Source organism: Trichosurus vulpecula, chromosome 8, assembly GCF_011100635.1.
Source record: "Trichosurus vulpecula isolate mTriVul1 chromosome 8, mTriVul1.pri, whole genome shotgun sequence".
Taxonomy (NCBI): domain Eukaryota; kingdom Metazoa; phylum Chordata; class Mammalia; order Diprotodontia; family Phalangeridae; genus Trichosurus; species Trichosurus vulpecula.
In genome coordinates, this window is record NC_050580.1 from 63,991,266 (window position 1) to 64,019,016 (window position 27,751).

Here is a 27,751-nt window from a genome sequence, read left to right on the forward strand (position 1 = left end):
CTAAAGGGATGTTATTCAGTCATGTCTGACTCTCTGTGACCCCATTTGGGGTTTTCTTGGCAAAGATACTGTAGTGGTTTGCCATTTCCTTCTCTAGATTTTACAGATGAGGAAACTGAGGAAAACAGGGTTAAATGACTTGCCCAGGGTCACACAGCTAGCAACTGTCTGAGGCTGGTTTTGAATTCAGGTCCTCCTGACTTCGAAGCTGGTGTTTTGTCCACTGTGCCTAGTAGCTGCCCCAGAGTAAATGAATATGCCATTGAAAATGAATAGATTGAGGAACTAGGAAGTTATGGTATTTGAAGGCTAGTATCACTATATATGTTAATAATGGGACTATGCACTAGGCACTGAACTCATTGAGGAAGGAAGGAGAATGTGGTCAAGGATCTTGATTGTTTACCAGACCTTGATCTTGTTTGTTATAATCTTGACTGGGTAATAAGTTTGGACTGAATGTACCTTGCAGGAGGAGAAATTATGGAATGGTTGCATTCTTTGTAATCATACTCCAAGTGCCTTGCGTATTGCCTGGCACAAAGAGGTGCTTAAAACCTATTTGACTCATGGATGGGAGTCAGGAGAGAATTTGGAGGTAGCAGTTGGAGGCAAGTATTCTAAATCCCCAACATGACCAGTGAATCACAGTCTGACCAAAAGTGCACCCCTGACTAGAATGTGTGGCCCAGAATGCAGAGAGATCAGAAGGGAGCCAGGGCTCAGTAAAAGCCAAAACAGGGAGGGACTGAGAAAAGAAGAAAGTTTTAAGTTGAAAGCAAGTTTGTTAATTATGGAGGAGGCATTCTAGAGAGTAGTGGAAGGGGCAATTAGATCTGGAGACACGAGGAAAGAGTAGGATTGAAAGTGATAGGAATAATGGAGTAGGAAGAAGGGGAGGGACACTTGGCTTTATACAATGACAGGGATTTAGAATCACAGAGTTGGGGGAAGTCTGAGAGCGAGGGTGTATACCAACTATGGAGAACAGTGGAGAACAAAGGTCTTCGTTGAGGAACACAAATGACCAGACTATTCAAGGACCTCCCTTGAGATCCTGCACATCCAAAACCAAAATTGAGTTAGAAGAAATGGCTAAGTAGGGGGAAGGGTGAGAAAGGAGTAGTTTTGAAGAGGAAAATATTCTGTGCTTATATTTGACAGAGTGGTTTTTAACTTGGCAGGTTTAAGGGGAAAATGTCAGAGGCCAATAAAGTCCACATGGTACAATTAGTCCTAGATACCAAAGTAAGACAGTGTATCAAGGAACCAAGCTTTGCTGGAGGGTAGAATTATCCTTAAAAACCAACTAGTGAGGATGCCAGATTGAATTGAAGTGTAGAATAAGAACTGGGCATGATGCGCCTTTCATTTGTGCTAGCCAAGCCAATCTGTGGCTACACTGTACTTATCCATGGATAAGATTTCCCAGTTTTTAACTCATCCAGGATATGTGTTTTCACAACATTATTGCTTTTCTATAACCTGTGTAGAAATGACCCTGCTAAAAGAAGAGTCATAATTGTTCTGTTCCAAAGGAAAACACATTTCTTGATGCAATTTAACAATTTAAAAGGTATACTTCTCTGTTTAGCTGGTCAATTTCTCTAAGGAAGATACTTATTTTTCTGTCTATAATGTACATTCACATTATTCTAAAGTTTAGAATGGGGAAGCTACCTTAAAGATGATCTAGTCTAAGACTCTCATTTTGTAAATAAGTAAACTGAGGCCCATCAGCAGCCCCATCCATTTAAAAGATGAAGAAAATGAAGTATGGGGAAGTAATAAGTAGTTGCCACATAAACAGTTTGAAGTTAATCCAGTAACTGCTACACCACTTGATTTGCATATTTTCTTCTTTCCCATATACAAATGTTAAGCAAATAGCATGCTGTCCAAGTTGTTACGTGTTGAATGTGTATATATTAACATAGACATACATATAGCATATGTGTATTATAATAATGGGAAAAGCTAAAAAGATAGAAAATGTTGAAATGGTGAGTTTTATGACTGAGCTAAGACCATTGCTAGTCTAAAAGCAAAGAAAAGTAACCTTGGTGCTCTGATTTCATGTCAGGTTACTTAAGTAAAAAGGCATTTGGCATGTTACATTTTGTGGTAAGGAAGGAGGGGAGTGAAAGGAAAAAATGGGTAATATTAAAAGCAAAGAAAATCCAGGCCACTGCAAAGGCTAATTGGTTAAAAAAAAAGTAAGAAACTTCAAAACAGAAAGGAAATAAAAAATATTTTCATAAGGCTGGAATTCTATGTACTATATATTAAGAAGTTGGATTTTTAAATCCTTAAAAATTAAAGCAGTCTAACTGCTTAGATTTGGTTCAATGGAGAGATCTTATCCCATTTGACTCCTACTAGATGAAAATTAGTCTTACTGTTCTTATTAAATTATAATTAACCAATGATCCAAGAAGCAAAAAAGGGCAGTTAATTTAAGAATTCGAATGAATGAGGTATTAGAGCAAAGTTTGGATCTGTCCTTCATTTTTGTGTAATTACTTGCCCTCTGAGTAGGTCATGGTTTACTGATATATGAATGAGTATAAGTGTTCATTGTTGGCAAGCACAGGCTAGAAGAAAATCTTATTAATAGGAATTGTAGGAAGAATTAGATTTATCAACAGAAGTTTAGTTTGGCCAACCCCATGACTTTGTTTCTACTAGAGTTCAGTGGATTTGCTGATGGATGTGTTATATAACTGATGTAAAATGCAATTTAAATTTATATACATGTATATACACATATGTACATATATATATAAATGTATATATATTGATAAATATTGTGCTCTTTTGTTTCGCCTTCCTAAAGACACTAATTGCTCTAAACCTTTAGCTAGTGTTTCCCCCACCCCCTTCTCCCCACTCTTCCCTATTTACCATTCTTGCCAAGAGAGGAGATTTCAATGTCCCAATGCATTCTATTGATAGACTAGCTCTTTCAGATAATGCTGTACCTCCATAAGGTCACCATGCTCCTGAGTTTGTTCCTCGGCCTTACAGATTCAGAAAATATATTTTATCAGTTCATCAGGGGGTGATCAAACTTTAGACAGTTAAATCATGCCAATTAAAGTTGTGAGAGACTGAACCAGAATGCCCATTTATTCATACAGAATACACACACACACACACACACACACACACAGCCAGGACCTCACTAAGCAGCTCTCCATCTTGATTGATAAGCCCCACTAAGGAGACCAAATCTTAGATTAGAAGGTCACTTGGAGAACATAGAATTAGGGCAAAGGGAACTGACTCAATAAGAAATATTTCTATCAAGCTAAGGGAACCTGAAGAATTACAACAAAGACCAAACATAACAGTTATTAAGGCCCTACTATGTATAAGCTATACAATCCCTGCCCTTAAGGGGTATGAAGCAGTTTTTATCCTCAAGGAGCTTACAGGAGGATAGGAATAATATGATTTTAATACTTAATATTACCAAAATGCATTAGAAAGTATCAAAAAAGTATTATGTGAGGTCTGAGAGGAATTAACTGTAGATTTCAGTAGTCTTCCTGGAAAAGGTGACATTTGACTTGAGTTTTAAAGTATGGGTAGGATTTTCACAGTAATTCCATTGGGGAGATGGGCCTTATAATTACAGAGAACAGTGTGAATAAGAGAATGGAATACAGTCAATGTTCCAGGGGCACAAAATAGTGCAGCTTGGCTGGAGTGTAGAGTACATGGAGAGTAGTATCTAAAGCTGAAAAGGTAAGGTAGTACGTTGAGTTCTAAGCAGAGGAATTTGATGAGCGCTAAATGTGTCTTCCCATTCTCCTTTTCATACATAGCCTCTAAGAGAAATACAATCTTTCTGCTTGGACTGATCATTGTGCAGTCTCTCTTCTTACTCTTCTTGATTTCAGTTTGTTTGTATTTATCACTGAAGATAATTTTCCATTGATTAGAGTTTGGCTATTTCTTAATGACATGTAAGGAAACCTCCATAAACTTATTAGTAAACATTTTCCAAATTACTGCAGGAAGGGTTTCTTAGATTTCCTGCGTGTGGATTCCTGTTGGCTTTTCTTTCAAGAAGGGTGTTACTTCTTGAACTTGTACCTTGTTCATGTGCTTCATCTTACTTTGGGACCCATAATCCTTTGCCCAATGACTATAGTGCCCCAAGAAAACTTTTATTACCTTATTAAAAATCCTACTAGAAACTTAAAAAAATAGAAACTAGAAACTAAAAAACAAAACAAAACAGAAAAGTGATGTAAGATGAACACCATGCACTTAAAACTTTTAGAACCATTAAGGCATTTTCAGGGTTGATCATTTACACTTCCTACTTTCTGATGGACAGCTCTTTTTAAGATGGTGAAGAGGCTTTAGAAATCCATTGACTTTCAGGACTAGGTAGCAAGGAACCTTTAGCTCTTGGTAGGAGATCTCATAGCAGATGATCATGGATTTAGACCTGGAAGAAACCTTGAAGGTATCAAGCCCCCAAAAGTCAAGTGGTTATCCCAGGACAACACAATTAGTGTCTAAAGCAAGAATTGAACCTAGGTCTTCCTAATAATAAATCCTGTGCTATATACATTAAAACCAGTCTAATTTGAAGAGACTAAAGGAGCAGCTGGGTGGTGCAGTGGATAGAGCACTGGCCTGGAGTTGGGAAGATCTGAGTTTAAATCCTACCTCAGATAGCTTGACACAACCTAAAAGTGATTATGTCCTGGTATAGTCCAGGATGTATGTAAGACCTGTCTTTAGTTCAGCATGTTAAGCCCCCCTTCTTAGGAGGGGGGACTTCTATATGTGTACATCATTTCCCTCACTCTGAAATTTCATTAAACTTCTGTTTGTGTCCTGACTCTCCTGTCTCTAGCCTTCTCTGTTTGGCTCCAGCCACCCACAGGTTAGAGGCTGGATGGGTCTAGCTGACAGCAACTTGAGCTAGGCCCCCAAGGATTGGCAGGATTTAGATCAAGTCTTTTGAGGAAACAACTCCTCAAATCCTGCCTGGTAAAATAGGCAGACTATGTAGAAAAGGGCCCAAAGGGCAACTTACTAGATAGAAATATAGAGAAGTATATATTTCTCTCTATATACATATGCATATATGTGTATATACACACTTACACAGGTAGATAGAAAATTAGACATACAGGCAGATAGATCAGTAGATGACATAGCATAAAGGTGCATGTGTGTGTGTAGCAACAATTCAGCTAGCAGCTGTTGTGGGGTATAAGACCGAATAAGACTGACTAGCAACAAGAGCTGCCAGCACAGATACTTTGATCTGCTTTACTAAGGAAAGTAACTTTAAGGGGTTAACAATCTTACTTTAATCACACATACAAATATTACTCACTTGGTTCAGGAGGAAAAGCCAGCAACCTGAACTTCAGAGCAAATACAAATAAATTACAAACAGAGACAATATAAACAGACCAAATCCCAATTTATAGTTATCAAAGAAACCATGAGTCTGGGTTAGCAAAGCCGGGGGGCTCTTAACAACAGCTTGCCTAGAGTCACACACCACTCTTTCAGTGAGTAAGAGCCCCAAACAAAACATCTGGGTTTCTTCAAAGGGGGTGGTGGGAGGTGGGGAGCGCTCCTTAACTGCTATCCAGAGTGGCCACACTGAAGCTCTTCCACCGAGTGAGAGCCCCAAAACTCAAACACCATTCTTGGATCTTACATACCTGACTCAGGGCCCTGGGGCACTTGATTACCTCAGAGCTGAGAAGCACTCAAACAAACAGTGAAAAATCCCATTCAGGGTGTGCGAAATTTAATCACTAGTACCACCAGATACAAATCAATGACTCCTGATTGTTTTAGTGCAGAGAAACATTCCAAGACAAGATCCCACTTTATCTGCCCCCATTCAAACAAAGGCCAGAATCATTAAAGGCACTTAAGGGAAGAACAGCAAAAAAAGCCCACCTTAATTACTGATACAGGGTGCACATACCACCATGAGATAAACCTAGCAAACAAATGTCCAACTTTTCCCTTCTCACCACCTGTCATCCTTGGTGAAGTTGGGGGTAGTGAATTGGGACATGAGGTGCGAGCCTTCACTCACACACACTCACTTACTCTCTCTCTCTCTGTCTCTCTCTCTCTGTTTCTCTCTCTCTCTCCCCCTCCTACCTTGGCCTCCCCCCTCCCCTTTCCTGTACTACATTCGCTCTTTCTCCTCCCCCTCTCTTTGTCCTTCTGTTTCACTTACCTTCTCCTTCCTTTTTTCTATCCTTTTTCCTCTCTCATTATTTTTCTCCCTCTCTCCCTTCATATATCTTTCTCTCTTCTTTCTTACTTTCTCCCTCCCTCCTCCCTCCCTCTCTCTCCGTTCTCCCTCCCTCTCTCTCCCACCCCCTTTCCCTCCCCACTTCTCTCCTCCCCACCAGCCTTCTCGCACCGCCCCTCACCTCCCCTCCCCTCACTGGGCGGTTGACAGTAGGGGGCGGGAGATGAGTGTGGGCGCGGCTGGGCTCCTCGCAGCTTTCTCCAGCCGGGCTCGGGGGCCGGCTCCCCGGCTCCCCGCGGCGCCGGCGTAGGCGTGGGGGTGGGGGCAGCGCGCGCAGGACGCAGGACCCGGGGGGTGGTGGCGCGGGCGGGCGCGCGGCGGCCTCATTTCCTCGCGCACACAGGAAGTGGCCGTTATTCCGGGAGGCGAGGCGGCTGAGGCCGGGGGTGGCGGGAGGAGTGGGGGGGAGGAGGAGGCGGCGGAGGAAGTGGTGCCTCCGGCCCCGCGGCGGGGGCTCTGCAGCAGCAGCCGCCGCAGCCGCCGGCTCCGGGACGCTCCCTGCGCCCTCCCGCAGTCTCCGCCGCTCGGCCTCGGGGCATGTCCTCGCCCTCCTCTCGCTCCACAGGCTGGGGTGAGTACCAAGCTCTGCTCCGGCTGGCTGACAGCCCGGCTCCCGGCTTTGCACGCACGGACTGACTGCGGGCTGGCGCCGGGAGCGCGGCTGCCCCGAACCCGCGGAGCCCAGGCTGGGGACGTGCGTGCCCGGGCTCCGCCTCTGCCCTCTCTTATAGACTAACTTTATTTTATTATACTTTTGCAACATAAAAGCATTCATTTTCTCTCTTTCTCACCCGTTAAAAAATCCAGCGCCCACCCTCCGGAATGATTTCTGCTGCGGAGTCATTTCGAAAGAGCTTGGGCTCCTCCGAGGAGGGCTGGGCTGGGTGTCTGGAGAGCAGCAGGGCTGCCAGAGGAGGAGTGGTTTTTGCTTGAGTCTTAGTGTTTCTTTCCTATCTCTAGGCTTTCCTCCCCACACTCTCCCTTTGCCACACTTTGCAAGTTACTTGGTGATAAACTGTTACCACTCCGGACAACATTTTGCTATTCGTTGAATACAATGTTGCATTCTTTTCTAAACGATCCAAACCCAGAAACTGCACCTGAACAGTTAGTTAAAAATAGCTTATTTCAGAGTTTGTAGGGTTACTCCCCCACTTTTTTTTTTTTAAGAGTCGAAGACATTTGTTGAAATTAGCGCGGGGAAAGAGAAGACTTTTGTGTGTGGGTAGATGCAGAATTAAGTCCTACTCCAAATCCCTAGCCCTTCTTGTCGTGGAGGAGACCTGGTTCTCCAAAGTGAGGCTTGGTAGGTCCAAGCCTCCTTCTGATTGGTGTAGAGGGGACCGTGGTTTCTTGGGAGACCGATAGTGGCTAACTGGTCCTCCTAAAGCTGGTACGCTGCCCTGAGTGCAGCTCCTGGTTGATGGAATGTTTGTCTTTAGAGGATCATCCTAGCAACGTCCTGGTTGAGGAAATGTCTGTCTTTGGAGGATCATCCTAGCAATGTGGTTTAGCAGTTCACCACCAGGTTTACTACAGGATGGCCTCAGCAAGTATTGAAGATCTTTCAGGAAGTCTTTTGAGAGACTATGAATTGGTGGAGGCAGGTAAGTAGCATAGTAGATTGAGCTCTGATCTGAGCCATTCACTTAACATCTCTGCCAAAATTTCCTTTTTCTTTAAAATGGGGATAATCCATTCAGTTGCCAAATTTTGTGATTTGTAATCCAGATCATCTCTTTATTCTTTCCCTTCCTCACTAAATTGTTGTGATAAACAAAGTTTTGAAAACCTTAGATTGCTAGTGCAAACATTATTTTGTTGTTCTTGCTATTGCCTGTCTAGAAAATCGCAAATCCTTCTTGTGAAGTAAGCTGTTTAAATTTAGGTGATGAGAGAGCATCTTGTATTCATGGCAAGATTAGGGATGTGATAGGAATTGAAACCTGCTGGTTTGTTTGTTTGTTTGTTTGTTTTTTTAGCTTAGTAATACCTTAAGCACCTGTCTGTATTTTAAAGTTTGATCTTATATTGATTATTACAGTACAAATTTAAAAGAATTGTGCTGTATGCATTTTAACTTTCTGAGAATTGTTATGGTGGCTGTGTCTTGCTTCTTGTGTACCAAGATGAATTCTGTTTTCAGTCATGTTTTCCTTGTAGCACATTATTAAAAAACAATAGCTCAGAATATGAAGAGGAAAGTTTATTTTTCTACATAAAGTAAAATGTGAGGGTGTCTGTTAATCTCATTAATTTATTTTGTACTTTATTTTAGTTGTGTTTAATTAAGGGGGACTGTGACTTGAAGGTCTTTCTGAGGGCTGCTTTCCACTATTTAATTTTGGCTTAGAGAATGTTAACAATGATGAATACATAAGTATCCTATCATTTCCTAATTCAGTCCTAGCTCAAAGTTGTGGAAAACTGGGATTTCCAAACTTTGGATTGTATACCTCTATTAAAAAAAGAATTGATTTTGCACCCCCCGTATATATATATATATATATATATGTATGTATATATATATATATATATATATATATGTGTGTGTGTGTGTGTGTGTGTGTGTGTGTGTGTGTGTGTATGTGTAATATTCTTCTTGTTGAGTCATTTTTCAATCATGTCTGACTCTTTGTGAACCCATTTGGGGTTTTCTTGGTAGAGGTACTGGAGTGATTTACTATTTCCTTCTCCAGCTCATTGTACAGATAAGGAACATGAGGCAAACAGGTTTAAGTGACTTCTCCAAGGTAACACAGCTAGTGTCTGAGGCTGAATTTGAACTCAGGAAGATGAATCTTTCCAACTTCAGGCCCAGCACTCTATCTGCTGTACCCCTTAGCTTTCTCATATATGTACATATGCATATACACACATGTACACACACATACATATGTACACATGTGCACACACAAACACATCTCCCATACCTGTATTGCCATAACATACAACTATTAGGACACTATTGCAATTTTGAATCCAGGTGTGAGGTGATGAGGGCCTGAACTGATGTGATGGCCATGTGTAGGGAGAAAGAGATGTGGAACTAGAAATGACAGGATTTGACAACTGAATGGATATTTGGAGTGAGAGAGAGTGAGGAGTTGTATTGCAAACTTGGATGAAAGAAAGAATGAAAGTCTGGAAGAGGATTCGAGTTGTGGGGAAAGAGAGCTTCTGAAAGTCTGAGATGTAGATCACAACCTCTCCATCCCTATTCATCCTGTGAGACTCTGGGCTATCACACCTAAAACATAAAGAGGGAAGGATAGGGCTCTTATCAGTCAGGGCCCAGAACTCAGAGCTTGTCCTTGAAGCAGAGAATCCATCACAGCTGCTATATAGTGATCTGGAGGAAGGAGAGTGGGGATGGGTGGGTGATAATGTGTGGGTGATGGTTTCCCAATGGTATTTGTGGAGCTGGTATTGTGGGCATCTGGGTAGTGATTAGGTTATAGCTGTCCTGAGGGATAGAATCTCTGCTTAAAAGACAGCGAGGAAGTTGGGGAGAGCTTACACAATGAAGGGCAGGAGCAGAATTTAAGTATTCAGGGATAAGGGCAAGTATATTTGGGGATGAGTTAAGGCCCCTATATTGGCCATGATAGGGAGGATGGAATGTATAGTCTAGTACCTTGTTAAACCTATGTTATAAAAGCATCGGTATGGTTGGCTGGCAGATATTAGTAGAAACTAAGCATTTACTTCCTGAGATGATGATGCTGTGAGAGATTGCAGAGGAGCCAGGCTCTTCATTCCCCTCTCAAAAATAACAAACATACAACCAAAAAAACATAAGAATATTAAAAATGTGTTGCTTTTAAGTCATTTCAGGTATGTCTGATTCTTCATGACCGCACTTGGGATTTTCTTGGCAGAGATATTTGAGTGGTTTGCCATTTCCCTCTCCTGCTCATTTTACAGATGAGGAAGCTGAGGCAAACAGGTTTAAGTGACTTGCTCAGGGTCACAGAGCTAGTTAAATGTTTGAGGCTGGATTTGAACTTAGGTCTTCCTGACTCCCGACCTGGCTGCTCTACCTGTTGTGTCACCTAGCTGCCTATTAGAACCTACTAAAAGAGAAAATATGGCAAAGAAGAGGTCAGACATAATTAAAAAAAATACTATGGAATATATGAAACATAGCCCAAAGCACATGCAAAAATGGTATCTTGAGATATCCTGAAATAGATAAATAACACATTAAAAAAAATAAGGATAATTAACACTGACAAAAATATCCCAAGAGGAAATAAAGGATGAACTTAAAATTATAAGGAAAAATTACCTATCCAGAATTAGAAGATATTAAGAAATATTAGGAAGAAATAATAGGGGAAATGACAAATATGGAGAGTACAATATTAGAACCTGAAAAAATAAAAAAAATCAATAGCAGGGTTATTGAGCCAGTGAAAAAACAAGATTAGAAAATAACTTTCAGTTCAAAACCACCTGCAACCAAAAGACAAAATCAAAACTTTAATCAAAACTTTTTTTTTAAAGCAGTTTACAAGTAGCAAAAAAAAAAAAAAGAAAAAAGAAAAAAGAAAACACAAAACCCACAGACTTGCTGACATTTTTATTTTGGTCTTGCAAAATATGTTATATAAATTCTTTTTTTTTTATTGTCATAGGAGACCTGTAAGAGATTTCACAGCTATTATTTTCCACATTTTACAAATTAGGGAACTCAGCATCTGAGAAGTTAAGTGAATTGCCCATGCTCACAAGTGTTGAGATTCTAGATTTGAATGTAGGTCTTTCCTATTCCAAGTCGAGGGCTCTTTCCATTTTATCAGGCCTGCATAACTTGCAGCCTGCAGGCACTTATGGCCCTCCGGCAGCTTGTAAGCTGCCCCCAGGCTGCAAGTTGTGCAGGCCTGCATTATACCATACAAGTATTATAACTGTACAAGCATTTTAAATGCTGAACTACAGTTCAGCAGTCATTTAGTATGCACCTGTTAGGTAAGATTAGTTTAGATAAGACACAGCTTCTGGCCTCATTGCTCCTATGGTGTGGTAGAGAAATGACACACTTCCATAGATGTATTTCTCTTTTTTTAAGGTTAAAGGAAGGTTTCACAAAGGTTTATTTTAGAACCATGGAGGCAGCTTTTCAATGAATCCACTACGTTATTGAATGAATGAACATGCATTTCAGTTACATGGAAGAGGACAGAGGAAAGGAGAGTGGAAGGAAAGAAAACAACCATGCCATTCCGCAGCATTTTATCATGTTAGATATGTATTTATCTTTAATCTTTAAGAAACTTTAATCTTTATTACTCTACTACGTTATGGAATCCCTTTGTAATTGGAACAGGTATTTCCCAAAGATAATGTTAAGGTGGCTATCTTGAAGCAGGTGGTAAGATATGGTTGCTGAGGACTTAGCAGCAGCATTTTGTTTTCATATCCAGAGCAAAGGGTAGAGGATTTAAAAATAGACCAGCATTCAAGAGATTCACTCCAACTTTAATGTTTATTACATTTTCGCCCTGAAATTCACAGAGAACTTCCTCATTTTAAAAGAGGAGGCCAAATATATAAAATAGGACTGTTGCAACCAATTAAAGATCTGCCCCATAGAAACTGATGGGAGTAATGCAGAAGGGCAGGAGCCACGTTCTTGACTATGGCAAGTCAGAAGCAGGCCCCATAACCAGCTTTCGCTTGGCCAAGTACTTTCCAAGTTGTACAGTATGTAATAGGTTTTGAACTCTTAATACAACCTTTTTCTTTTGCAAAATGAGAACACATTGAAAAATATATCCTTAAACAAGTAATAGCAATAACATAAAACACAACTGAAGATGTAATGGTTAAAAGAAACAAGTGTTTTGGTCGATATCCATAGTGCTGCAAAGTGCTTTTGTCATTTAATAACAAAAGATATAAATGCAAATATAAGCAAATCAATTGCCCCTTTATATTAGCAATAGTACTCCTTCTCCATTAATTAGAGAAAGAAAAAAAGGTCCACAGTGTCAAGGCCTGATCTAAGTCATATATGCCTCCTTGTTTCTAATCTGATCATCAAATCAACATGTAATTTCAATGTCTTTTTCCTAAGTGAGTTTGATTCTCTTAAGATTGCTGACCCTATTCAATAAGCATCTGTTGTTTCCAACATACAAGGTGCCAGGCTAAGTGCTGGGGACAAAGAAACAATTCAACTGATGAAGTGTAACAGAGAGTCTCTGAACTCAAGGAGGTTGTCTCATTGGGGTTGGGCATAGGGAGGAGGAGACACAATAAGACACAAAAAGGTATGGTACGAGGTGGAAGGTTATGAGGGAGATTCACAAGAGGGAATATTTGAAATAGGTCTTTAGGAAACTGTACAGTGATTAGCCACTATCTCCTTTATCTCCCCTTTCCATAATAAAATATCCATGTAACTATAGATAAAAACTATAGACTGTGTTTTCTTGCAATTTGATAGAGGAAACTAAAGGAGAGCGGTTTTTTCCTCTCATTTATCTGACTTAATGAAGCCTTGCAGATAATCACTTGCCTAGTACTGGTAGTGGCTGGCTTATGATAAGTGGCTGGCTTATGATAAGCCCAATGATGGACACAGAATTCTACTAATTTTGTTAATTGTAAATTGCAGTGGTAGAAACAGTGATGTTAAAAACAATTGCATTGTTTGTTAAGTTTTGAGTTCTTATGTGCAAAGCTGGCTGAGATGAGGTTTAAAAATAAAGATGATTTTACACTATATAGTCATAAAATACTTTAGACATTGGAAATTGAAGGCAAAACTAGCCTGTAACAGAAATGGAATGGGGGTTGTATTGATAATAAAGGCAAAAAATGGCATTTTGGAAGCCCTGCAGGGCCAAATATCCCAAGGGCCATACCAAGGATGTGAGCATTTCTTACACCAATTCAGGTTGTAACCTGGTCATGCCTTTTTGTCCAAGTTATTACATATATCCTCCATTTGCAATATTTCTTGCATATCAATGTAACATTCGGAGTATTCTGTTACCTTTCACTCTAGCTAAAAGACCAAGCTATAGCCTTTTTAAAATATCACATGTGTCCTTTGTCTTTTATGAAACTTTTCATTCATTAAATCATTGTTGGAAATCTATTGTTGTATAGTTACAGCCTCTGTTTTTCCCATTCCCTTTGAGTTATCTAAAATTTTAATTCTAAGATTCTGGCATTCCATGATTCTCAATCATATAGCATTACTGGAACAATATTGCTTTTTAAAATATAGGCTTTTATGGCAGGAAATACATTAAGATCTTTGAAAATGCTACATAATTTCCTAAGTGCAATCTACTTTGTTATCTTCCTATTCAGTTGAGAACCCAGCTCATCATCCCTCTGCAGTGATAGTCCAGGATATGTTTACTGATTGGATTAACTCAATGAGTTACCCATCCAGCTGTATGTTATAATCTAGACAATAGCTCATTTTCCTCTATGTGGTGTTTCCTGTGTGTCTTCCTAGTCCAATCTCTTTTTTGAGTGGCTATTGATCTAATTGAGACCTAATTGATATAATAGATATTTCAAATCACTAATAATAAAAGAAGTAAAAATCACAACAACTGAATTTTGACTTCACAATCAGCAAATTGTCAAAGGTGACAAAAAATGAGAATAGTCAACATTGGAAAGACTAATGGAGATTGATAGACACATGGACACATTGGTAGGAGCTGTGAATTGGTCCAGACATTCTGGAAAGCAATTTGGATTAAGGATAAGGAAATGACTAAAATGATTTCTGAGATTCTTATGTCTAGGTATATGTCCAGAGGAGGTAAAAGAGAAAAAAATGGCCCCATAATATATCTACCATCCATAGCAGCCCTTTTTTGTTCTCTTTGTAGCAGAGAACTAGGAAAAAAGTAAATTGTGGTACAGGGATATAACGGACTATTGCTATACATTAAGAATGAGAGAGATGCAGTATTGCTGGATGAAAAGTAAGAACCAAGAAAACAATATGCAATGACTACACTGTAAAATAGTATGCAAAATAGGGAAACTAAGCAGCAGTGGAAATGAAAAGAACCAAAAACAATATGCAGGATTCATGGTGACTTCAGCAATGCCCATGGAACAAACCAAGAACCCAAAAACCAAAGCCTTGTAGTTATAATGACCATATTTGGTCCCGAAGAAGAATTTCAAAAGAATACACATCTTCCTTGTAGAACTGGGGGACTATTTGTATGGAACATTGTATAAATGGAACATCGTATAATACTGTGAGAGTTGATGAGTTTTGCTGAGCTTTTTTTTTTTCTTTTACATTTTTTGATGCTTTTTGAGTTGGCAATATATAAGGGATATATTTGGAAACGAAGGTGATAGAAAAACCAAATGTAAAAAAAAATGAAAAACAAAAGTGTTTTAAAAATTTTTTAAAAGGAGACAAGCAAAAGTCTTAGAAGAATATTCAAGGACAGTGGTTCCCAGTGTATTTTGTCTTTGAACCTTGTTCAACAACACCAAAAAGTGTTGTGAACTCCCAGAGTAGTTTAATATAGTACTTGTGATTTTTTTAAAAATTCATTCATTAAGTTCTTAGAATAACTACCATGATCGCTTTTGTTAAATACTGCTCCAAATTAAAATTTGTATTACATAATTATAGTTATTAAATATAAAACTTACCCAGCTGATGAAAATGAATAGGAAGCTATGATATAAAATGTTTACTTTTCTATTGGCTAATTACAAGGGCTTCATTAAATGTTAAATATATGTAATATTCAGTTGCATTTATTGGTTCCTTTTCAATAATGTTTATATATAAGCTAACCTTTGTAAGGAAAGAATTTCTTCTGATATGATATTGATTGGTCTTCTACCACTGAGAAATCAGTTACACTCTCACGGACACTCTACTGATCTATATTGTAAAAAGTTTATTTGAAAATTTGCTAGATGGAAGAATATGAACATAAGCAGAGGATAAGTTTAAATCAGAAAACAGCCTTAATTTTGCAATGAGAAGCAACATGTTATTTATTTATTTTTTTTTTTTGCAGAACATTTGTGATGGTCCATGATGGTTTCAAGATGACTTGTAATGTGCATGGCCAGAAATTCAGATTTTCAAACAGCCTGATATTTTCTCTGAAAGAATGCACATATTCTTAACATCTTGATCACTTGATTACACAGATGATGAGGTATGATTACAGGGTAACAGAGGAGAATGAGGGAGCTACTCATGTAGCTCCAGGGTACATAATGTAAATGAGGGTATGTGAATGTGTCTGACAATTCATTTGGAATCAGTTTGCATTCAAATGTTGAACCCTTGTAGCAGTTTGGAAACAATTTGATGACAGGCTGAGAAACTGCAAGAACATTTGTTTAGTCAGAAGTTGTCAAGATTTGATATAATTGCTTCATAGACACTAAAAGTGTTGTGGATAAGATCAGGATGGTTTTGAATCACTGCAGAAAAAACTTATAATGCTATAAAACCTGCACTTGCTTGTTGTCACAGAGTAAAAGTATATTTGTTTATCTATCTTAATTGATTCTCATGCCAAGCCTTCTACAGGCTTATTTTCCCTTCCACTTATATGTGTGTATGAATGAGGCGGGGCAGGGGAGTGGTGTTGGTAGGGGTGGAGGGTTGGTGAGGTAATATTACTTCTGTAACATTTCACCTTTATTCTCTGAAGTGTTTTGTGAATGACCTTGTACTCTAGACCTATATTGCCCTTGGAAAGATGGAAATTCAATTTAAAAAAAGATTTTTTAAAGTATCTGATAAAACTGGACCTGAACAAATTATTTGCTTCTTAAACACCCCAGATTAAAAAAAAATAGAAGAAATACATTGATCTCAAAGAGAATAGGTATAGGTCTCCTACAAGAATGTGACAAGTAAAAAATGTAATCACAATAATGCAAAAAAATAAACTGCTGAGAACTTTTGAATACAAAACAAAGTGTAAATCAAAAGAATCCACAGATGGCCTTTAGAAACAAGCCCCATGCTGCAGACTGCAAGCTACATAGTGGTTAAATTTAACTGTTGCAATAATTCTATAAGCAACCATGAGAAAGACCTTCAAATATAAAGGAAAAGAAATTCCAAATGACAATACTATTTTGCAACCACAAGAAACCAAAAGAAGGAATGGAATAATGTGTTCCAATGAGTAAAGGTACTTAAGATGTAGCCCAGCCTATAAACTTAGCCCAACTACTAATGAAAAAAGATGGAAATTCAATAAAAAAGTTTTTAAAAAAGTATTTGATAAAACTAGACCTGAACAAAAAGAAAATAGAGATGATAAACAATGAAGAGAATGAAGGAAAGAAGTTTTGTTTTTTTTTTTGGAAAAAGGCACAGAATGTGAAATTTGAAAACTAACAAAACTAGCTGACGGAGAGGAGAAGAAGGGGGATTCTACCTGATCACCTAATTGAGACAAAAAAAGAGAAGAATTAACTAGATAAAAGCAAGAAAGCAAAAGGAGCTAAGAAATAAAACTTCAAAACCAGGGAAAGTTAGTTTTGTTGTCTTGTATTGAGGTACAAGAAGACACTTAGGATAACACAGTAGCGACAGGAGATTTCAATACCTTTCTGTCAGATATATCTGACAGATAAAAGAGAAAATGTAGAACTGAACAAATTCTAGAGAACAAGAGCTAAAAGACTTCAGGTGGCTTTTAAGTGGGACTACTAAAGAATGCACATATGTCTCAGCATAATATTGAATGTTTACAAAAATTTAGCATTTATTAGGGCACAGATAATTTGCCAACAAAATAAGCAGAAGAGGTATCAAATAAAAAAGAAATAGATAAATTGTTAATTAAAATCCCTATAGAAATAATAAACTAAAAAGCTGGGTTCTTTGAAAAGACTTCCCAACTGGTTAAACCTTTAAAGCAATGTGATTAAAGAGATTATGACAAGAAACCAAATGAATGAAACAGCAAATGAGCAAGGTGAAGTCACAGCAAAACCAGAAGAAATAAAAAGAATAATCAAATGCGAACATACACAGTTGTATGCTAACAACACTGAGAACACAAAAGAAATAGAGGAATACCTTCAAAAATATGAACTACAGAAAAACAGAAGGCCAAATAGAGATGTTTTTTCATTCTCAGAAAAGAAAATAGAACTACCCAAAAAAAATCTGGTCTTGGTAGATTTATATTCTATCAAACCTTTAAAAATAATTAATATCCATGCTATATAAATTATACTCAAAAGTTGAGAAAGCCCTGTGCCAGAATGATTTTATGAGTCAGATACAGTCCTAATACTTATACAAGGAAAAGGTAAAACACAGGGGAACTATTGATCAATATCATTAATGAATATTTATCCAAATATTTTAAATAAAACCATATCAAAAAACTACAGCAATTGGTCCAAGAAATGAATCATTTTGACTTAATACCAGGGATACAAGGATGGCTCAACATTAGGAGGATAATGAACATAATCATATTAAAAACAAAATATCCAACCCCACATCATTATCCCAATAGATACTTTTTGCAAAGTACAGTGCTCATTTATGCTAAAAACCTTAACATCTTAAAAATATTTATCTAAAACCAAAAGTAAGCATCATATGCAATAGGTATATACTAGAACATTTCTCAGTAAGTATAGGAGTGAAGTGAGGATGCCCACTTTCTCTACTATTATTTGATATAGTTCTGGAAAGTCTAACAATAGCAATAGGACAAAAGAAAGAAATTAAAGGCGTAGATATAGGTAAAGAGAAAATACCATCTCTATTTCCTAATGATAAGATGGTTTAATTAAAAAATCCTAGGAATCTTTCTAATACTGAGATGGTTTACTTCAAAAATGCTAGGAAATCAGCATAATATTGATGATATGGCTTCAGTAGAGGTGCTACTAACCCCCCCCCCCCCCACCAAACCCTCAGAAATCAGTAACACACAGTGCACAGCACTCCAGCACTTAGCACAGTGCCTGGTGCGTAGTAGATGTTTAATAAATGTTGATTGATTAATATAAAACTAAAAAAATCTGAGACAGTATTAGAAAGGGACATCTCATTTTCTTCCCCCCATGGGGGAAAAACTATAAAATGCATAAAATACCTGGGGTTTAGTCTACCAGAATATACAAAGTGATCGTATATGTTCAGTTAAAAAATAGTTTTTAAAAAATAAAGAATAACTTAAATAGCTAGAGGAAATAATCAGTGCTCATAACAATATAATAAAAATTATGATATTACTAAAGTTAATCTATGGTTTTTAATGCTGTTCGAAACAAATTATCAAAAGGATACTTTATAAAACTTGATAAAATAAGAACAGATTTCATTTGGAGAAATAAAAAAGATCTAGAATATCAAGGGAAATAATAAAAAGAGTAGGGACAAAAGGGAATAGCACTTCTAGACCTCAGACTTCACTATAAGGGAGTAGTCATCAAAATCATCTGGTATTGGTTAAAAAAAAAATAGAGGACTAGACCTATGGAACAATACCAGACAAAGAGAATCACCAAAATACTGGGGAAACTGGGAAGTGGTCTGGCAGAAATTAAGGTTAGACTGATACCTTACACCATATTCCATGATAAGTTGTAAATGGTGTGTGGCTTTAGTATTAAAGATCATGTTATAAAATAATTAGAAGAGAGGTATATCATATACCCCTCACAGCTATATGTATGGGATGTATTCTTAGCCCAATAAAGTGGTAGACGCAATTAATAGAAGATAATATAGATGTTTTTAGTTATAGTGCATGAAAGTGAAATGCTTCTGAACAAACAAAATTAATGCACCTTGGTTGGAAAGTTGTTGAATGGGGGAAAAAATCTTTGTATAAAATTTCTCTGATAAGGATTTGGTATCTAAGACACAGATATAATTAACAGAATCATCATCATCTGATTAGTGATTTGGAACATTATTTTATATGGTTAATAGTTTGCAGTTTGATTGATTGGAATTATGCAGATGCAATAACTAAAATGTCCATACCCTTTCAGAGATTCTGTTACTAGGCGTATACTCTAAAAAGATCATTGAGAAGAAAGTCCCCACATACACCCAAATATTTTTGGCAGCACTTTTTGTGATAGCAAGGTATTGACATCTGTTTTGTTTCTGATCAGTTGGGAAATAGCTAAACAAATTGTGTTACATGAATGAAATGGAATATGAATTATGTTGTAAGAAATGATGAGATGAATATAGAGAAGCCAAAAAAGCTATACATGAATTGTAGCATAATGCATCTACATAATGATAAGGAAAAGAATAACAGCACAAAAAAAATCAAAAGTTAATGCTAAAAATTATAAAAACCAAACATGACTCATAGATATGAGAGGACATCCATACCTCATCCCTTGGAAGAGGTGGGAGGACATACAGATATTTTACATTGTACATATTTTTCAGACTTTTCTCTTATATTGATCAGTTATGCTGATTTTTTTCCTCTCTTCCTTTTCATTCCTTTTTGTCTGTTAAAAATATTATTTGTTACAAAGAATGACTCTGATAGAAGAGAGAGGAGAAATATGGTGGGAAATTGTGGTGATGTAAAAAAAAAGCAAAAGACATTAATAAAAAGTTATTTTACAAAACAAAGGAAAGGGGATAAGGCTAATGTATTATGCTTATCCATTTTCCATTTTTCTTCACCTTTGAGTTGAATTGGAACTCTTCTAACTACATAAAGTGTTGTCTTCTTTATTCCAATTTGGTGTTGATTGTTACTGCACACAGAAAACTAATTGTGAATTGACTATCATATCTGTAAGCAGTCATTTCTTATCTTTTATGCTAGAAAGTAATTTTTGTTTTCAAAATTTTGTGGAGTACTTGGCATGTTCAGCATTCTCCTTGAAGGAAGTATTTATGATATATAGTGGTGAAGTTTTTTAGTGTTCCATGGTAAGCCTTTGAACCTTTCGTGTCTTAATCCTTAAGCATTTTTTTTCCCAGTGAACTTTCTGTTTTCTCCTTTGTCAGCCCCCTTTTGTAGGTTGTCTTTCCCCATTAGATTTTAAGTTCCTTGAGGGCAAGGATTATCTTTCTTATTTGTATCCCCAGTGCTTCACATAGTGCTGCCTGGCACATAGTAGGTGCTTAATAAATGTTTATTGAATTAAATTGAATTGTCTACCTTCAGACTGACACCACCAAACAGCAAGGCTTATGTTGATTTAGTTGTAGGATTTTATCATATTTTTCATAGATTTCTCAGCATCATCCTTTGTAGAAGTTGTTGCTACATAGGCACTCACCACTTGGAATGACTTTTACATCTTGATTGTATTCTTCATTCATGGTTCAGTTTAAATGCCATGTCCTTTATGAAACTGTCACTATTCCTATTCATTCACAATGATCTTTTTTTTTTTTTTTGCCCCTGTAGCATGTATTGTGTATGTCATATATTTGGTACTTATTGCCTTAATTTTAATTTTTTCTCATGCATTTCCATGTGCCTTATTCACTAAGGATTTAGTGTTTATTGATCATGATGACAATAGTGGTGCTTGCCTAGCCTATGTTTCCTACTCTCTGACTTGGTAATTTATTACAATTCAGTTTCAAGCTGCGTCCTTGAGGGCTTTGAAGCAGTAGGATCAACAACTGGAGGTTCTTAGCTACAAAGAAGTGAAGAAAGGTTTGAGGAAGTACAAAGATCTTAAAATGATAGAATGGGATTCTCTAGACCATAGTATCTATCACATTCTGAGCTGGAAGGTGCTTTAGGGGTCTACCAGCCTCCCCCATCCTCCTTTACAAATGAAGAAACAGACTTGACTTTTGTGTGGTCTCTCAGGTAGTATGTAATAGAGCCAGGATTTGAACCCAGGTCCTTTGACTCCAAGATTGACACTTTACAGTACCAAACCACCTCTTTTCAAATGAAGGGAGAGGAGAGGGTAGAGGTTTGTATATTAAGTTGTGCTCAACTTCATCTCCATTATTGGTGTTTGAAATTCAGCTATTTGAAAGGTGCAGTCACATATGATTAGAGTACATAATTTGTACTGGACTGACAACCATCAGCACCATTTACTAGGTCAAATGCCTAAAATAAAAATTAAATTAGAGATTTTCTTAATGTTGTCAGAAGATAACATAAAATTTTTGTGAAAAAGTCACAAAACAAATGCTTAGACATGCACTTCAGATTTAACCATCTTTTAATCAATACTGGTTACCCTGTCTAAAATATGGCTAACAATTTTTGAAGTACATCTGGAAGTAGTTTATGAGAAAAAATGAAGAAAAATTTCTAATACTAAGCACCTTTAGTAAAACCATAGCTGATTTTTCTTAAATTTTAAAATTTTACTTTTCCCTGTTTTAATTATACATATGTTAAAGTATTGTTTAGGTAGAACAGGATAACTTGATGTCAATTTTTTCCTATTTGTATAATTACTTCTTAAAATAGCTAGAGTTAATATGAAGTACCATTACAGGGTTATTCCAACATTTTTTCTTGGCATTACAGTTTTTCCAGCTACTGTTTTTTCATTTTTCTCTTTTACAGTCCCATTTCATTTTTGTCTTTTTCTAAGGATTTTAGTATGTGTCAAGGTTAAGTTTTAAGTTTAAAAAAAGAGGAGAAAACATAAATTTGCTCCTGTTTATATCAATGAGTCAACAAGTTTTTATTGAGCAACATATAGTAGAAGTTTAGAGGAATATACATTTACACAAAACAAAAGTTAAAGTGAGTTGATTATTTCTATATATAGAATTACATCTATTGAATTCAATACCATTTTTACTAGAGAATATTAGTGGGATACAACCTTAGAAGAACCTGTAATCTTAGTTTAAAAAATAGTTCTTTGGGGAAAAAAAGTGCTTTTAGTAAGGTTTAGTAAAGTTTTTGCCCCTGTAGCATGTATTGTGTGTGCCATATATTTGGTATTTATTGCCTTAATTTTAATTTTTTCTCATGTATTTCCATGTCATGTAGGATCCTAGGGATGAACCTCCTTGCATCTGGCAAGGTTAGTTCTTCAAGAGAATATTTCATTTTTCAACTAGAACTTACTGGAAGCCTTTATAGCTTGGCAGAGTAGTGTAGTGGATAGAGTTCCAGGCCTGGAGTCAGGAAGACCTAGGTTCAGATTTGGCTGTGGACACTTACTAACTGTGTCACCCTAGGTAAGTCACTCTTAACTTGGTTTGCCTTGGTTTCCTCATCTGTACAAAGAGATGGCAGACCACTCCAGTACCTTTGCCCAGAAAACCCCAAATAGGGTCATGAAGAGCTGGACATGACTGAAAACAACTGAACGGCAGCAGCACAAATTGTTACTGCCATAGCTTTAAAGAGCCCAGGGTCACCTCTATGCCATGGGGAGGCAACAGGGTAGAACCTCTGCGCTAAAACTTTTTAGTCCTACTCAAAAATCAAATTAGATATTAAAAAATGTGTCTGAGGCAAATGTAAATGAGAGAATTAACTTTATCAGGTTGCTTCATTAGTAATAAATGGTTAAGCCTGGCAAAGTCTTTTCTGTTTGCTATTTTAAAATCTCAAAGATTTAATTTCTCTTTAATTTCATCTTAATGAGTTTTCCCGAAAGACACACTGTGCAATATATTCCTAATTTATCAATCATTTAAGTGACAGTGTAGTAGATAAGGGCCTGAATGTTTAGAATTTCACTGTAGAAGTTTTCTTCTAATTAGATATCTCCATTTGCCTCTTGCCATCATGGAAGAAGTGGGAACAGTAGAAGACTAAGTTACAAGTTGGGCTAGCAGTTTCTCACCCCCTTCCTCTGCTTCACCCTGCCCTACCTCCCACTTCTAATAGGGACTATCTAGTAAGGGAGTAGCCAGCAAGATAGCACTTCTTTGGAAGAGTTCATTTGCCCTTTCCTAAATTCAACTTTCTTCATCCTTAGAAACAGAGGGGAAAATTTTCTGATTTAGAAAATGGCACCAATCAAAGAATTAGGGATCAATTCTGTTTAGGAATAGGGATACCTTTATTTGAAAGAGGTTTTATATGGAGTTAATGGGAATTAATAGAGAAGCTTTTATGTCCTAAGTACTTGATTGAAAATTTTCAGCTTTATTCTATAGACAGTTTTGGTCTAAACCATTCCAGACTTGAAGGAAAATTGTTGCCATGTAACACAGTGGAAAAAATTATGTAATCTTATAACCAAATAATGTAGTAATCATATTCAGGTCTTCGGACATTAAAATTTCCTTAATGTGATTTCCAGATGTCTGTATCCTTTGTAGTTCTAATGTACAATTTACTTTTTTTTCCCCATTTAACTTTAAGGTTTCTTCAGTTTGCTGGTTTGAACTATAGCAGCTGGTGGAGCTAGAATATAAAATGCATGATTTAATTTTCCTGAAGAAAGATACCACACTGTCCAGTAAGAAACGATTTAGATTGTATCTTAAGTAAGATAATAAGGAAAATAGCTTTTAAAAGTTTAACTCTAAAAACTGTTATCTGTCATAGTTGGGGAATCAGATATCCTAAGTTATTGAGTATTCTAAGTTATTAAGAGAGTTACATCGACTATATATAGCTTGCTAATTTTCAAAGAATAGGATTATACTAAAAGGCATTTAGCAGTAAAAGTCTACTGATATAATTTAATATTTAATTAATTAAAAATACGTCTTGGGATCTTCTAGTACATTGGTGTTAGATAGAAATGGGGGCCATTAAACATACATAAAGATCCCTGTGAGCAGAAATATGTGGTTAGAAAACCACATATTAACATTATCTGTGTTCTATTGTATTTTTATTTATTTTGTTAAATATTTTCCAATTACATTTTAATTTGGTTTGTCTATACTCAGGTCTGTTGCAGGACAAATATTTGGCCCTCTGTTCTAGTATCTTGGAATTATCATTATGAATACCAGTTATGATCATGATGTATAGAGACTTGGAAATCTTGATTATTAGAATTTGTTAAAATGCCAAATGATAGTTTACTATTTTTGTAAAGTATATTTGATTGCCTAATTTCCCCTTTACTTAATAATAAATATTACTCCTACTATTGACTGTTGTGTTTAATGGTTTCAAAATACTGTATTTTGAAACTAAATTTTTTATTCTAATTTTTGTTACAGGCAAATCATCACCCATATAATACATTTTATCTGACTTGCTAAATCACATTGCATTATCTCTTTTGGACTTTGTGGTAACAGACAGTACAGGAAATGTTCGTTTAATCTTACTGTATCTGCAAAAAATAATTACAAATGTGTAAAGATAATTTTTTGAGCTGCAACAGAACTAATGTTTGCATCCCTTATAAGAACCGTGGTTTTATTCATCTGAAAGATTTTGATGGTGATGTTTCTCTAAAGCATGAACGAGAAAAGAACTTGTAGCATTGGGAAACTACATATTGATAAGAATGCCCAGAAGGGGTTTAATGCTTCAAGCCAGGACCCGTTGGCTGCTTTTGGGTCTTGCCCTGCTGTGTATTTTGATACTATTTATGTACCTTCTTGAGTGTGCTCCACAGACTGATGGCAATGCCTCTCTTCCTGGTATAATTGGAGAGAATTATGGTAAAGAGTACTATCAGGCTCTCCTACAAGAACAAGAAGAACATTATCAAACTAGGGCATCTAGCCTGAAACGCCAGATTGCCCAGCTCAAGCAAGAATTACAGGAGATGAGTGAGAGAATGAGATCATTGCAAGAAAAAAAGAACACTAGAGCAAATGGTCTGGGTTATCAAGGCACCAAAGAACAAATACCTAGTGATCTTTTGGAGTTTCTTCATTCTCAAATTGACAAAGCTGAGGTAGGCATAGGAGCTAAACTACCTAGTGAATATGGTGTCATCCCCTTCGAAAGTTTCACCTTAATGAAAGTCTTCCAGTTGGAGATGGGTCTCACTCGACACCCAGAGGAAAAGCCTGTTAGAAAAGACAAGAGAGATGAGTTGGTAGAAGTTATTGAGGCTGGCCTGGAAGTAATTAATAATCCTGATGAAGAAGATGATCAAGAAGATGAAGATGCACCAGTTGGGGAAAAACAACTATTTAATGAAAACGATTTTGTAGAAGGTACAGTAAAAATTTATTTATTTTGTAATGTGTGGTTTTTCTCTGTGATGTTTAAGTAATAATGTTGTATATTGCTAATATAAATCATTAAGCTGCTCATATCAGTGATACAGTTGTTTTGCATCAACAATGATAGACTTAGATATTTCAAGTCATTAAAGTATATTAAGTAAGTAGTAGAGGCTGTTTTTTGTCAGTGGGGGAAATATATATTATGAATTCAGGAACCTTATTGAAAATTGAATACTACTTTATATGGTTTTTAGTATGTATATATACATATATAGACTCTAGTATAAGGTAACAAGAGTCAAGAATGCCAGCATCTAAGCTTAGTAATGAATTACAGCATGATCTTGGGAAAACTTTTAACTGTTATCTGTTTTACAATGTGTAAAATGGATATGTCTGTATAGCCTTACCTGCGTATAATGTTTGCAAAGTTTTCAGATTTAATAATGTAAATTATGTAACTTCTTCCCCCCTAAAAAATGGTCAAATACAGAATAACATTTTTAGGCATCAAGAAATCTTGGCACTTTTTTTTAATAAAATAATTAGCCCTCAATTCAATGTTTTAAAAAATTTTTTTAATCTGTTACAATGCAGTAACACAATACTTAAAGGTAAGAGCAGCAGGGGTGCAGCCAAAAAGAGCACTATACTGAAAATCACACCTGGATTTGTTTCCCGGCAGTGTTGCTAATTATTGACTTTTAGGAAGTGACTTAATTTGGTTTTTTTTTTTCATTTATAACCTGAGGAGGTTGAATTGAGTGATCTCTTAAGAATTCTTCAAGTTCTGACATTTTGGGATTTGTAATGGTAGTCATGACTTTCAGGATAAGTCTCTGATGGCAGGGGCTACATCCCATGGTGCTTAACACTTTTTTTCATGTAATACATTCGATAAACATTCAGTCAAAATTCATCTTCATCTGAGAGTCAATGTGGACTCAAATGAGGAGTTGGTTTCTAGTGCCAGCTTAATCATTAGTTAGTGGGAGATGTTGAGTCAATCATTTTATATCTTTGGGTCTTAGTTTCCTTCTCCGTAAAATAGGGATTTTTAACTGCTTTTGTGTCCCGGGCTCTTTGGCAGTGTCGTGAAAACTGTGGGCCCATTCACAGAAAAATTTTTGTCACCTACGTTTATAATTGAATGAAATGCCAAATTTCAGTTAGAGATGAGTAAAGTTCTTTTCCTATCAGAATTCAGTGATCTCCCTGAAATCTAGGGTCCATGGGACCCACATTAAGAACCCCCTCCTGTAAAATGAAGGAGCTGGAATAATGCCTTAGTCCCTTTCCAGATTTAAGATTCTGTGACAGAGTAGCAGTGCACATTGCCTTCTGGTTGTTGTTTTGCATGTTGTGATGGAAGAATCCTCAGACCAGAATTTAGGAATTGTAAATTTTAATGCCAGCTCTGCCTTGCAATGTGACCTGGAGTAAGAGTTCTAAGAAGATCCTTCAGCTCCCAGTCTGGAATGCTGAGTCAGCAGCCCTCTGAGTTTTAAAACGCTTTCTTATCTGTAGCTGGACTGAGAGAACTCAATTTCTAAGACTTCCAGCTTCAGAGGTCAGTGAACTTAGGGAAGGGGTTATAGGACCTTTAAATTTCAGAGTTGGAAGCAACTTTAGAGATGTAGCTTCCTTGTTTTACAGATGAAGAAACCAAAGACCCAAAGGTTTTTGACTTTTCAGAGGTCACATGGGTAGTAAAGAGGTAGCTCTCAGTTTGGGATTGGACTAAATGAATCATCTACCCAACTAAAAGTAATTCATAAAGTTTTAAAACCAGTTCTTATAAACATCGTTTTCATATATGCTTCATACATTGAGAACCAGAAACAACCTTGGAGGTTATCTTGTCCAGCTGAAGCCTAGAGGTATAAAAATGTCTTGCCTAGGTTCATGCAGGTAGGAAGTGACAGGCAGCATCCAAGCCCAAGTCCCTTGACTAAAAATTAGCACTGTTTTCCCCCAATATATGACACTATTTTAGAGTACAGGTCTACTGACTCCCACGCCAGTGTTCTTTAATAATAATATACTAAATAACAATTTGCAGGGATGCGGAACCTGTGGCCTCAAGGCCACATGTAGCACTCTAGGTCCTCTAGTGTGGCCCTGTGACTGAATCCAAATTTCACAAATCCCCTTAATAAAAGGATTTGTTCTATAAAACTTGGACTCAGTCAAAAGGCCACACCCAAAGACCTAGAAGGCCACGTGTGGCCTCGAAGCCACAGGTTCCCCACCACTGAACCTTTTTGTGATGATCAAGGGTAATTATTATGAACATTCTTTATTATATTTTGTTATTATGCCCTTAGAAGTTATTACATACAGCCATTTGTCCCCTT

The 27,751-nt window shown here is 36.9% G+C and overlaps 1 protein-coding gene across 3 annotated transcripts in view; it reads left to right on the plus strand.

The window, feature by feature from the left end:
* Positions 1-6,704: 6,704 nt before the first annotated feature.
* Positions 6,705-27,751, plus strand: part of CSGALNACT2 (chondroitin sulfate N-acetylgalactosaminyltransferase 2) — a 42,661-nt gene continuing 21,614 nt past the window's right edge. The window contains exons 1-6 of one of the 3 annotated variants that reach the window (XM_036736035.1): positions 6,747-6,884; positions 7,756-7,920; positions 15,346-15,489; positions 22,285-22,318; positions 23,614-23,710; positions 24,429-25,382. In XM_036736035.1, coding sequence (XP_036591930.1) covers positions 24,722-25,382 — 661 coding nt within the window. In that variant the 5' untranslated portion in view covers positions 6,747-6,884; positions 7,756-7,920; positions 15,346-15,489; ... (1 more) ...; positions 23,614-23,710; positions 24,429-24,721. Of the gene's footprint in view, positions 6,885-7,755; positions 7,921-15,345; positions 15,490-22,284; positions 22,319-23,613; positions 23,711-24,428; positions 25,383-27,751 lie in introns of all 3 variants that reach the window. The other 2 variants (XM_036736033.1, XM_036736034.1) reach the window with 2 other exon arrangements.